At 44.2% G+C, this 14,201-nt stretch overlaps 1 protein-coding gene across 1 annotated transcript; it reads left to right on the plus strand.

Annotated features, from left to right (window-relative positions):
• Positions 1–11,243: 11,243 nt before the first annotated feature.
• On the plus strand, positions 11,244–13,769 carry LOC309585618 (inositol 1,4,5-trisphosphate receptor-interacting protein-like 1; the record flags this gene model as incomplete). Its single annotated transcript, XM_082303554.1, has 3 exons — positions 11,244–11,526; positions 12,031–12,123; positions 12,496–13,769. The coding sequence occupies 3 exons, from the start codon at positions 11,244–11,246 to the stop codon at positions 13,767–13,769; spliced, it is 1,650 nt and encodes a 549-aa protein (XP_082159680.1).
• Between the last annotated feature and the right edge of the window lie 432 nt (positions 13,770–14,201).

The following is a 14,201-nucleotide window of genomic DNA, read 5'->3' on the forward strand; positions in this document are numbered from 1 at the left end:
CCTGCTGGGCCGCCTTAGGCTTTGCCCAAATGCTGCAATACCAAAATGGGGAAGCAATTCCATGCTTCCCTAGGGTGTTTAGAACACTCCAGCTCCACATTTCTGCAGTGCAAGTTGCAGTATTCAGTTAATTCTCACTTAGATGGTGTTTCCATCTGCCTCCACTCCAGTAACGTGTTCCTGGTGCTGAACTGAACTGGCTGAGGGAAGTGTCCATCTTTAATTTAACCCCCAAGAAAAATCTTGATGTGGAAAAATATGGAAAGCAGGAGGCTGGTGCACAAATAGGAAGGATAGGCCTTATTTGGGAAGACGATCGTAGCAAAATGTGAATTTTATCATAGGAGACTCAGGAATCTCCTGGCTTTGTCTACTTCTGAAGGTCTGTCCTGATTGGTGCATAGTATCCTAAGAAATCAGGGAGGTCTAATGACAACATTATTCCCAGAGGCAGATTGTGCCCTGCAGCTGATACCAGTCAGGTATTACCTGACTACAGACCTGTTTGAGCTCTTCCAGTTTCACCACATCCAGGATATTGTACGGAACATAACCGGCCTGCCCACTCCGGTTGAGCAACTTCCACCACTGCTTATTATCTTCCAACACCTGAGAGAGGGACAAAAATAAATCTGCTGTGGGAAAATGGGATTTCAGGCATAAACAACCAGGATATAGCGGGGCCGAACCATCCAAAAGGTGAAGTTGCCAGAAGGACATCACTGAGGCCAGGAGCTCTAATCAGATCTGTTGCTCTCAGATGCAATCCAGGACTGAAACTTTTCCTGGAAAGCATCAGAATGTATCGTAAGGATGAACAGGAGAGCACCTCTGCGTGCTGAAGAACTCATAGTTCCTACATAATGTCCCTGTTTCTCCAGACCTTTTTTTCCTAATGACTGAGTTTCTGATGTCTTTTTGCATTAAAATAAATAATTAAATAAATAAAAAGCCACATTTTGCAGAGAAACCTTTTCCTCAGGTCACAGATCAGTGTCAGCCCAAGTCACGTCCCACCTTGTCCAGCTGCCAACAGTGCTGCAGTAAGAGAAAGGTTATGAGAAAGGTGCTTTTCAGAGAAAACAAATCCTCGTGGAGGAGGAAGTGGTGATAAGGAACCGACCCAGCGGGGGATGAGCAGGGCTCTAGAGCGAGTTGTTGTCCTCCCTCCTCACTGTGGTTAAAATGGGACCGATGTCTTTGAGCTGAGGAAATGACACGACACAGCACAGGCAGCCTGCTCCAGCTTTGGGTTTGAGCAAAGCTTTGTGTCACTGCTGAGATACCACCAGGGAAAATGGAGTTGGTGCTTGTTGCTATCCCGAGCTCTCTCCTGCCCCTGGGGGACACACCTTTTCCAGGAGCGGTCACGTACCTCCAGGATTTCATCCTTCAGCACCGAGAGCTCACTGGCGTTTCGCGCGGTGAAATCGTAGCGGATTTTGGCAAATCTCTTGGGCACAGCCACCCCCTGGGCCTCGAAATTCCTGCAGAAGAGAAGTGGCCTGAAGTTCATTAACCTGAGCTAGACTGTTGGAAGGACTCTGTGTGGAAGCTGGAATTGTATTAGAGGATCATCATAAACTAAAAATATATGTGACAATGTGGCCAGATTGCAATGAATCTAAAGACAGGACAGGGTTGGCTCGAGCTCACAGAGCTGCTGCCTCCAGTGTAAACTAACCGCCTCGTGAAAGCAAATGGTTTTTCACAGACATTATTCAAATAAAAGGGGAAAGGGGAAAAAAAACCCAACCAAGAAAAAAGGAAGGTTCCCATTAGCAAAAAAAGCCTACATGAAAAAGTGAGGTTGTGAGCTATGGCCGAAGGGCCGAGTTTGGTGCTGATTCTCAATCAATTCAGCAAATGACAGTGCATTGATGCAACTGTTTTTTTAGTCAAATTTAGTCCTGATTCTTCACAGTAATTTGCCTCAAGAAAATGAGCCCCATATCCTTTGGTGAGTTCCCTGTTGGCTGAGGCCCAGACCTTCAGGCCGTGACTTCTCAACATACTTGCAGTGAGACTGGCTCCCTCTTAATTGCTTCTTTTTGAAGTATGGTTTGTCACTATCATCCTGCTGAAGATGAACAGGGCTGGTGTCTCATCTTCATATATTCTTCCCCCTCCTCCCCTCTCCTTCTTTTCCCCTTTTTCACCTCTAAATAAATTTCTTAAAGGCGATTTAACCCTGGGATAGTCTAATCCACTTTAGTCCTTCGTGGTCCACCCTCAGATAGATGTGTTGGCACAGAAGAAGTAAGGGTGTTCCTTTAGGATCTGATACTGTAATAAAGGGAAGAGAAAGATGAAACAGGCATTTCATGTTTGTCTGTTTTCTCTCCATGTCGTTTCGTGAACATGTACTCACACTTGGCCAAGAGTAGTGCATTCAGACACTGAATATGAGTGTTGAAGAGGGGACTGAGAAGGAAGAAGCTTAGTGTTCTGCAATAGGAATTATGCTTTGGGGATTTTACGAATTGTTTCCCTCTTTTTCACCATCATGCTCTTCTTGCACACTTCCTTGTCTTTTGCTATTGAGCGAAAGTCTGGAGGCTCAGAAAGCCCAAGTTTCATCTGAGAAAGATTTCCTGTGTCAGAGAGAACGGAAGGGATTCTGTTTCCATCCTTTCATGCCAGGAAGGATGAACTGCCTGTATCAGGAGGTGCCGAATTGGTTCTGGGTGCTGCTGTAGCTCACAGAATTGCAAGACCCAGTGCTGCAGGAGTTCAAATAACAGACCGGTGGAAAGGCTCAGGGGCCACAAGCTGTGCTGCATCTCTCATGGACTTGCAAGGAACCTCTCCTTTGGTGTCTGTGCAAGTGCTGGCTGATGTGGGCACTAGGATTGCTCTTTTAATCAGGCAGCTCCAGTACCTTTCAGAAAAGAATTTTCATGGCACATCATGAGCCATTAATCTCTTGACTAACCATAACATTTCCTTACTCCTTGGTTTTACAGCATTACTCAAACACTGACATTTGTCATTTCACCAGCCATCTCCCTTGACCTCTAGCATCGGGCACTTGCAGGGGGAAGGATCTGGTCTCACAAATATTTTCATACTCTGATCTCTGTGATTTATTAACCATGAAGTTTTGCCTTCAGAACTCAAGATGCCATTTCAAATAATTTCATGTGCAAAAGTCGAGTTATTGGGCAAAAGGGATCCTTGATAGCTGGGTACAAAGGACAGCAGGACTGCTGTTGCTGTTTTCTTTTCAACTACTGTGCTTGCTGTGTGACCTTGAGGAAATAGGTTCACTGCAGCTTTATGGTTCCGTTTTTGCATAGGGAAAATAAGGGCAGTGATAATTGCTTTCAGTTGTAAAACACTTCAAGATTTATGGAATATGAATGATTCTTACTAAGTGAAAAGTGTTGCAAAGCTGGCTTAGTTGCACACTGTGCTAACAAAATCGCGTATCAGCCTATTGACCCCAGCCTGAGACACTCATTAAAGTTTATAGGACATTTTGGTGGATGAGTTGAGGCAGTTGTTCTGCTGGAAATATCATACTGAAAGCACTTTTAAATCCATCATCCGCTTTGACTTTTTTCTCTATTAAAACTAAACACAACTGCTTGCTCTTTCCAGTTTTCTTAGTTTAGTTTTTGATGGGTAAGTACTCACTGTTAACTCAGCTTGTACCCCCATGGCATCTGAGACATTACAGTTCATTCTAGTCATAGCATAAACACACAATAGCTGTTGTACTGAGACAAAAAGAGTTATAAAACATGTAAGATATCCAATGGACTGGTATTAACTATCAAGTTGCATGGTCACTTTTGAATGTCAAATGTTCTTTTTATGGATACTGCATTAATTTAATTTGTGCTTAAACGTTAGCTAGGCTAGACATTGGTGTCTGAAAAGTTTACATATTTTTCCAATGTCAAAATGTGTAAATTTAGTATTAAAGAAACAAAACATATTTACTTGTACTAGAGGAAAAATACTTTCGTAGCAAAGAAATTAACTGAGGTGCTCTTTAGAAATAGGTCTGGCTTGCTTACAGAATTGTTGCTTATGCAGTAAAGCAGATCTACAGATGTTTTCTTTTTTTCTTCCAGATAAAACTTGGATTGTTTGAAAAGTGGGGAGATATTTCACCATAGTACAAAAGAAGATACAGAAGAGGAGAGCAGAATGAGAGCTTTGCAAGTGCCACATGCCTGCAGCCTGCTGTCTTTAGCGATGCTGTTCCTTCCAGTCACTGGAACGTCAAAACAAAATATCCCAAGACTGAAGCTTTCCTATAAAGGTAAACTTTTCAGTAGTTTTTCTGATTCTGGCACTTTGGTTTCGATGTGATACTGCCAGCAGTTCTTTTTGTATTACTAACCAGGAAATACATAATAGAAGCCTTAAAGATGGATGAATTCTGCCTCGGGGCAGTATTAAAATCTGGGTTTTTTGTTGTGTCGGGGCACATGTTTCTGAAGTAGAAATGTCTTTTAAAAGTATTATTTCTGTTTGCTCCAAGAGGATGTTAACAGACTATACATAAATTAGAGGGGAGTGGTCCTTGAAAGGCTCTGAGGTGCATTGGAGACATTCCTGTGTGGCTGGTGCGGATGATGTGACACATGGAGGACATTCACACCTTCCTACAGCATCAGAGAAAGTTGAGAGCGCTGACTCAAGTGTTTCAAGGGGACTGACATTTATTTTTGTAATAATTCTTTTTCTATCACTAAGTGGGTATGTTAAACTCTTCATATGTGGTTTTCTTTCTCCTTGCCTCTTTGGATCACAAAAGCGTGATTCTCTGCAGAATTTCTTAGTCTTGTGTGTAGTTCTTGTTAAGAATGGTACCGTCTGAGGGATTTCAACACAGACATATTTATGTATTAATGGCCAATTTTTTAAAGAAGGTGGATTTCTTTTTGCTTTGCATGTACAGTACACCTCCACAGGCACAGAGATGTGTCACTGACACTTCCTTCTTTAGTGAAAACAAATGCTCTCCAGTTAGTTATGTTTCAGCTATGTCAGCACCTTGCCCTTATGGGAGCTATTTCTGCTCTGTTTTTCAAACTTATGTCTTCCTATGCATTGCAGAGTTACACTCAGGATGGTGTGATGGGACAGGCTGTAGAGCCTTCATCGGGGCTTATGATATGTTTATCATGAGTTTAACACCCAGAGAAATGTATTGAGTAAGCAGAATGACATGCTATTTATTTACAAGCTTCTCTTTTGCTAGATTTGCATGCCACTGTGCATGCTATTCCACTGTGTATATAAATGTGTTTGGATGTGTTTGTGCGAGAGAGACAGAGGAAGCAAGATCAAGGGATCTTGACAACATTTTTATAAATTCAGGGAACAGTTGCACTCCCTGAAGCCAATGCATACAGAAACTGAAAGAGCTGACATGAGTTATGAAAGTTAGCAGTAAAACCCTCCTGACATACAGCCGGCCTTCTCACAGCTAGGCCTTTTGAGCTAATTCCCAAAAGCAGCATATACCATATGGCCATGGCATTTACTGTGGATTTGACGCTCACGATTAGTGAATTCCTCTCAACTTCAAAAGCAGATAGCCTTTGGCAAAATCCTGATGGATGCCTTTGGCAGGTAAAGAGGGGGAGAAAGAAAAATTATTGAGGTCAACACAGGGGAAAAAAAATGGCTGAAATCTTAGTTTAAAATAGTGGCAGAGACCTGCTGGGAACAGTTGGGAAAATGCCTGAGCTCGTTTAAAAAGACAGTGAGCAGATGATTGATATTTAGGCCCTGACCCAAACTTTTCTTAGCAACTTTATAAACCTTTCAGTTTGGCTTGAGGGATACCGTTTCCTGTCCAAACTTATTCACCTATATCCCTGTAGGGGGGGAAAATCAACAACAGATACAGATGCAAAACAGCACATAAATCTTAGTTTTGAGAGCTGTGATGGAACTGAAAAGTCAGAAGAAAGAGAATTACCAGAATTTATTGTGCCTTGTCTTACTTTCTTGGGGGGTTGGAAGGTGTATATTTTTCCACATGGAACAAGAAATAATTTAATGCTGTTTTTTCACATTTATGTATTGTAAATGATTCCAGTATGGCTTATCATAATTAAACTATATTTTGTGTGTTGACAACAGAATATCAGATGTACGGAATATTTAATATAGTTGTGAGAATTAAGTCCACCTTCCTCCCCCCAAATCTTTCAGACAAAACAATTCCAAGGTTTCTGAGAATAAGATGTAGGAGAAATGAACTGTTTTGCCAGTTCTCATAAAATTGTTAGTCATGTCACTGACAAGTCCTGGCATCTCTGTTCTTTGGAATTCATACTTGAACTATCATGAAGAGGAGAATACAGGGCTCTTTTCCTTCTTTATGGAAAACAGATGAGAACTGGCCACATCAGGCAGTTCCAAAAACCTGGTCACATGTGTCTTTGAAGGGAAGGTTTCATCTCCTTTCAGGTGCAATGTGCTTATGGCATAGCTCCATCTTCCCAGAAGAGCTGAGCATTTGCTGGGGCAGGAGAGCTGGAAGTAAGCGGGACTTTGCTCTGCAGTTACTGAAGCTTCCAGTTGCATCAATCAGTGGTGGATGGAGGAAGAGGGAGAGGGTAGGGTGGTTAAAGATGTGTCTATAACTGCAGGAGTGCTTCAATAAACCACAGCATGTCAAAGCTCCTTTGTGTTCAAACAGCAATTGAAATTTTAGACCTTCTCTGAATGGCAGTTACAGGTTTCCTTCTTCTCAAGGTTGTCATCTTAACGAATGGGAATCTGTGCAGGAAATGTTAAGATATTCCAGTGAGTGATGTTGGGATCAATGTAAAGTCATACAATGGATTTCCTTTATTGTTTGTCCCAGTCTAAAGATGTGTTCTAAAAAATTGTGCATGTATAAAACTAAAACTACACACAAATCAATTAAAATATGTTGTAGTACAGAATCAAAGTCATATATTTTCCACTTGTGTTAACCGAATACACTATGATCTTTAATCACATATCTCATCCTTTCACATTTTCCCTGATCCATTAGTTGAAAAATTCTCTTATTCACTCAGACTTAACGTTTAGATACTCGTTCATGTCATTACTATCCCAGAAATTGTCACTCCTCTTGTGATGTTTTTAGGGTGCTCTCACTGCATATACCTTACTTATTCTGTGTATCTTAGATACTTCTACAAGATTGAGGTGCTTTTACTATTACAGCTTTAATATTAGGAGAAGGTAACAAACTGTCTTCTAATAGAAGATTATGATCTTTAGAAAACCAGGGGATGATTTTGAGTAATATTCCATATTTTGACTCTCTTTGCCTAGTACTGCTTTCAGTCTAAGACCAACAGTGTGTATTTATCACTCATTTTCATGTAGCTGGAGATAACCTGTGACCTTCATCCAAACTGCAGAACTCCACAAGCACAGAAGTGATATTCAGCTTCCCTAAGCAGCACGTCCTTGTTGTCTGCTGCCTCATTTAACATCCTCATTCCAACCTCTAGAGCAGATGCAGAAGGTTTTCATATACCAGTCTAATTCATTAATGTCATTTTCAGGACAGCATCAGTTCTGTTACTAAAGAATGGAAGGCTCAGTGTCCTAATTCATGTATGTTTAATTCATACAGTGTAGACAGTCTTGTTTCTGTTTGATCTTCTGAGTAATAATTTTTCCTAATTCATTGGGAGGTCCTTCCATAAATATCGTGTGTGTGTCTTTTTAGATTTTACTTCATAGGGAGAAGTAAAGAATAGCCAGACCAGAAGGTTGATTGCCTTCTGAGAAAAAGAAGAAAAAAAAGCAAATTTTTCTCAATTTGTGGCTATCCTAAAATTTTCCTGCCGAAAGAGAGAATCCTAATTGCAAATTTAACCCTATTGATTTGATTTACTTGGCTGCTTTTCATGGACATTTTAGTAAGTGTAGTCTGTGTTCTCAGTGAATGCATTTATATTACAAAAGTGTGCACCCTAGTTTCTTGGCTGGGGGGCATGCCCTAGCCCAGATTTGGACATTGTCACCAGTGACATCCACAAACATCTATCATTCCCGTGTGGGAATGTGGCCATTCCCCAGAGCAAGCCATGCTTACTGTGACAGCGGTGACTTGGTCAGAGGACCAGGAATCCTGCATTGTGACACAGTACAGAGGAATAAGCAGGACTGAAGGCAACGTTTGGCTTTTAAAGCAGGATTTACTTAGCACTGTTAAAAACGACTGTGGTAGTAATTTACATCTAATAAACAAAAGCATTATTCTCAGCTGATTTGTTTTTCTCCATATAGAATGAATTAAGATGCAGTCTCACTCTCACTGAAGTCATGGCAAGAGTTTTTCCACTGAAGTAAATTGAAGCAAGATCAAATTCACGCTCCTCACTTTTTTCATCTTACCTAAATAAACTAAAGACAGGTAATTCTTTCTCCTCTGCTGAAGGATGACAGTGCTAAATCATCAGCTCCACATGGAAATTAGCCATGTTTAAGGATTGTTTAGTTTCACGCAGTGTCTTGCGCACAGGATTTTCTTCCCCCAGAGTGATCCATTCTTAAAACATGGTGAAAAAGCAAACAGAGAACATTTTGGTGCCAGGAATTCTTTTGAAAATTTGACTGGGTGAGTGCATTTCCTTAATGTTCAAAAATTATCCTTTGAGTATGCTATTTAACAGTGTCAAGCATTCTGTTCTCTATATTGTTTTTGCTTTAAACCTGTTTCATTTTAGAACTGATGAGATGCTTAACTGTTGCATCAGAGCAGTTAGTTTGTTCAGTTTCAGTACAGCTGGCTTATTTCCATGTCATGCATCATTTAATTATACATATAAAACATAGTTAAAATTGTACAGCTCCATGAGCCTCACTTAAACTGTCTGTGGCACTGCAGTAATCCCAGTACCCTGACGGGGTGTTGCACAGCTGTGACTGGTTGGAATGTGGTAAACTGGTGATGTGTAAGAGAGCCTGGAAATGAGCTTGCATTTTGCAGCTGTGCTTGCTCTACTGGAAGAGGAAGTTAAACCAGAAAAAAACTGCTCTTGTGGCAATATCAGCATCTGTAAATCTGAATGCTTAATGAAAATCAAGGAAAATGTGCTGAGTGAGGAAGTGGTGCTTTTCCCTTGTTTGTCATTTAATTAATTTTTGGTGGTTTGTTATTTCTCAGAAAAATCTATCTCAGATTCCTCTGTGGAAAAACATGAAGTGTTTATGTGGGAGTGAAGATCCTAGTATTGGATGATTGTCTAGATATGCAAAAGACTTTGCCTGTTTTGTCTCAAAAATGCTTTCTGGAGGCAGTGATCATTGAGACTTAAAATGTACCCTAGCTTGAAGATGGATGGGCACTGCTGTCCATGTGTATATGCTGTCGACTGAGTATAAACTTGAAGGCATCTATTACATCTTAGTAATGGGAAAAGCAGCAAATTTCTTACAGACATTTTTTTCCTTTTTTAAGCTAGTGAACTTGAAGGTCAGATTCAACTATATGTTGCATTTTCTGTCATATAATTATCATATCTATAATGTCCTGAAGAGCAGCCTCCAGTCAGTGACATCAACAGTTTACACAGCAGTTGAACTAAGAATAACCTTGGAGAACTGACCCATGTCAACCTCTTATGAGTGTAAACTGTAGTTCACAACAGTTTCTGTTTTTTCATGATCACAGAAGGGCCTCAATTGGATAAAAGAAGAATTGTGTTCAAAAAATACAAAACTATTCTGCTGAATGTTCACTTTACTGTATCTCAGAAGAGGAGAGGAAACAAAACTGAAAGAGTAATACTTAATAAAGTATTTTTGCTCCCTTATAAAAAGAAGGACAGGACAACATCAAAAACAGCTTCCCTAGAAGAATGCAGGGAAGATACATGATAAGTGGCATCAGCTTGGAAGAGGGATCAAAACTCTTTCTTTGATTGCTTTTACTAATGACATCTGTTTAAGCAAATCCAATTCAGAGCAGTTTCAGGAATCCCAAACTTGTTCTCTTTCTGAGCACTATTTGGAGGGCATGATCTGCCTGACATCAGTGTCTGTCTAGCAGTGGACATCTGTGGTCACTATGCAGGTGCTCGATTCACATCCTGTTTCCTTTTCCTCCCTCCCCATTTCTGCAGTTCCATTTGTAGGTGAGTTCCCCAAAGAAGAGCTGAGGAACATAGGGGATGACTCTTCCGTACTCACAGTCCTTTGGAGATAAATACACAGAGATAGCAGAAAGAGTCAGAATTTCCTTTAATAAACCAGTGCAGTATCAGACAAGTCAGAGAGATTGGTTAACTCTGTTTAAGGCAGACAATTTTGAAGATGGTGGGAGTGACAGATGTACATCTTTGCTACAAATTTGAAAAATGAGACATTCTACTTTCTGAACAAAATCCTGGCTATCCCAGAATTTTGCACTGTGTTGAACCATAGAGTTTTAAGAGCTGAGAGGTTGTTGAAGACACCAAAATTTTGTAATTAACTTACTGGGCCTCTTTAAGGAGGGTGTTACGTCTTCCTGTGCATCATTCAAGCAGCCTGGATTTCTTTCAGAAAGATTTCTCACTAAATCTGTAACAAAACATTAGCCTATATGACATCCTGCCCCAAAAGTAATAAATATAAATATTATTAATAAAAAATGTCCCCCTCCAAGATTAAATAAAAGCTTACACCTATATACCAAGAGCATCCACGGATCATGTCACACAAATTTATATTTGACAAGGGTTTGTGTGGGAGGGCACTTGTGCCTGCTTTGTACAGGGAAGCTCTGGGGTTCCCAGGTTCACGACTGATGGGTCTGCACTTTGTGTCTGTTGAGGCTCTGGGTGCCCAGGGCCATGAGCAGTTCCCGGGCTGGGGATGGCGGGTGGGGCTGGCCTGTGATGCGCTCTGGGGCCTGTGACAGCACAGGGGCCGTGTCACAATGGGGGCAGCTATAAAAGGCCCCATTGGTTGACGCTGCCCCCAGTAGAGCCTGGGCAAGCGGTGAGTGCCCACAGGCGGTGGGGAGGCAGGGCTGGGGGAGGGCTGGGGCAGAAGCGCTGGCACCCGGGGCGTGTGTTCTGTCCCTGCGTCCAGGGCCCAGCCCCTGGCGGGAGCGCCTTGCTCAGGCTCGGTGCTTGCTGGGGCAGCGGTGCAGGCCTTGCCTCCTGCCAGCTGCTGGGGGCCCTCTCCTTCCTGCTGCCACATCCCCGTGGCTCCTGCCCTGCACTGGCTGCCTCCATTCCGGCCCTACTGAACCCCTTCTGTGTGTCCTCTTGCAGACCATGGCTTTATTGTCATTGCTCTTCGTGCTCGTGCAAAGCCTGATCCAGTACCCCCAGCCAGCTGGGGATGGGCTGGATGAGGCCACGCACCGGCGAATGCAGGAGCGTGAGGAGCTGCTCGACCGCGAGATGGCTCGGCTGCTGCAGGAGCTGGAGCAAGGGCCCCCGGAGCAGCAGGACGAGGGCTGGGGAGCCCTGCTCTTTGGTGCCCTGCAGCAGTGGCCATTCTGGGCTCTTGCTGGACTCCTGCTCCTCTTGGGCCTGTGGTTTAGCTGCAGGAGGAGTCCTGAAGCCAGCAAAACCAACAGCAGCGGCAAGGACCAGACCTCCTGCAAGACCTTGGGAGAGGAGAAGGAAAAAGAAAAGGAAGAAGACAGTTTGGATTCCGAGAGAGATGGAGAAAACATTGATGTGACTGTGGAAGCAGATGACAGTGGCAGCGGAAATGAAGGAGAAGGCAGTCCTGTGGCTGCAAATGAAGGAGACGACAATGATGCCAATGAACGAGATGAAGATGTGAAGTTGAAGAAAGACAGTGATGTTAAAAGTGATGATGGCCATGACGCAAGGAAAGATGAAGGCTGGAGTGATGGGAATATGCCAGGAGACAATACTGCTGAAGGAAATGAAGAAGAACCTGGCAATGTTACTGGAGGTGTGGAAGACCTAGATGAAGCAAATGAAGGAGAAAACAAGGATGTGAAGGTGGAGCCAGACAAGGATGCTGGAAAGGAAGAAGAAGGAGATGGAAATGAAGAAAAAACCGATGATGCGTATATGAAAGCAGGCAACGATGACGTACGTGAAGGTGAAGATGGAAAGGAAGAAAAAGCGGATGTGAAAGTGCAGGAAAGCAGTGATGCCAGTGAACAAAGAAGCAGTGATTGGACAGGACAAGAAGACAGCCGTGATGGTGAGAATGCAGTAGACCATTGTGGTTTTGCTGCAACTGAGGAAGAAAAGAAGGACATTGGAAATGAAGAAAGCAATCTTGGAGACAAAGATGAGAAAGCCAGTGCTGCCGATAGGAAGGGAGAAAAGAATGAAAATGGAAATGGAGAGGAACATGGCAATGCTGCTTCAACTGAAGAAGGTGTTGATAAGATAAATGAAGGAGAAAGCAGCAATATGAAGCTGAAGGAAGACAGTCATTCCAGTGAACACAGAGCCACTGATTGGAATGGGAAGGATCAGGAAAACAGGGATGCGAATGTGAAAGGCGAGAAGAATGAAGATGGAAAGGAAGAAGAAGGTGGAAATGTGGCTGCCAGTGAAAAAGAAGGCAGTGGTGCTGGCAAGGACAAAGGCAGCAGTGGTGGAATTGAAGAGGAAGAAGACGCCTGTGACGTTGGGAATAAGCGAGGGATCCTTTTAGTGGATCGCATACAGTGTCCTGTCGAGGACGTGGAGAGAGGTCGCTCAGTGGCAGCTGAGCTGATGGAGAGCTTCACGCGTGTCTTTATTGACAGCGTGAGCAATAGTTTCTACCCGGTGCCTCAAGAAGCCATCGGGGTGGGCAGTGCCTTTGAGGGTTGGAGTCCCCGTGAGCAGGATGTGGTGTACCGCGTGCTGGTCCCACTGAATCCCCCACCGGGACACGCCTTCCACCTGGAGCTGAACAGTGCAGGGCAGATGGCAGCAAGGACCTTCTGCGTCCGTGTGGAGCTGGTGTGCACGTGCGAGAGGGAGCAGCTGGGCGAGAAGCTGTTGTGCTTCCTGCACCACTCGCAGGAGGAGCTGCGGCGGAAGCAGAAGCCCAGCCTCCTAGAGACACTCTGCACCGGCTCCTACCTGGACGTGGAGAAAACCTCCCACTGGTTCTACCAGCTGGTGAGATGCTCGTGGCTGCATTTGCCTCAGTCGTACTCATGGCACTTGGTGTTTCAGCCCTGCAGCCGGTCCTGCCAATTCCGGCTGAGCAAAGGCAAGAAGAGCCTGATGGTGGAGATGCTGTTTGGGGTGCGCCACGGGGACTCCGACATCTTTGTGGTCAGCCAGCCCACAGAGGCCCAGAAAGGCGGCTCCAGCATCTTTGTGAGCAGCCAGCCCGCCGAGGCCGACTCCATCGCAAGCACAGCGTGGCCTGAGACGTACGCTGTGGCAGAGGCAAAATTCTTCCAGCACGTCGCCAGGCAGGTGCCGTGTGAGAGCTTGCACCTGAAATGCCTGCAGCTCTTCACCTGCATCCTGAGGGGCACAGGTTTTTCCAGCTCGACCTGGAAGACTGTGGTCATGCACGTGCTGACCACCGTACCGCTGTCCCAGTGGCGCAGGAGGGAATTTGCGCGGCGGCTGTGGGACATCATGGCATACCTGCGCCGCTGCCTGCAGTTGAAACGCCTGGAGCACTTTGTCCTGGGCAACCAGAGGCTTCCTGCGGAGATCAGCTTGCCGCCGGCAATGCGAACGGTCGAGCCGCTCAACCTCTTTGAGCACCTGGCCCGAGATCCGGCCGCCCACGCAGAGGCAATGCGAGCTTACGGTCAGCTGCGATTCCGCCTCTGGATGCTGCTCTCCAACCACTGAGAGGAATTCCCTGCACAGAGCTGTGCTGGGGGGGCTCCCACCTGATGGCAGCCACGTGAGCACTGCATAATTCTTGCTTTTTTCACTGGCAATCCTGAAGCTGCTTTCCTGTTCCTGCGGAAGGAAGATGCTGCGGCACATTAATTCATTGTGCAGACACACATCTCTGCGTGGCCTTGCCCTTCACCTTTCAGTTTACCACGGTGCTGTTGCAATGTTCCTGCGTCTACGAGGCAGAAACTGGCTCCACCTGCACATCCTTACAGAAGACTATGAACTGACAGAGGTTGCTTGGCATACCTCCAAGTCCAAAAAAGAGCCTGTTAGGGACTTAATGTAATTCTTCAGTAAGCTGTACTTATTGTAGTTTTTTAAGGATGTAGTTTTTCTTAGTATATGAAAGTACAACAGGTAGTTTTAAGTCACACTACC

This window comes from Coloeus monedula (genome assembly GCF_965178545.1).
Source record: "Coloeus monedula genome assembly, contig: HAP1_SCAFFOLD_81, whole genome shotgun sequence".
NCBI classification, from domain to species: domain Eukaryota; kingdom Metazoa; phylum Chordata; class Aves; order Passeriformes; family Corvidae; genus Coloeus; species Coloeus monedula.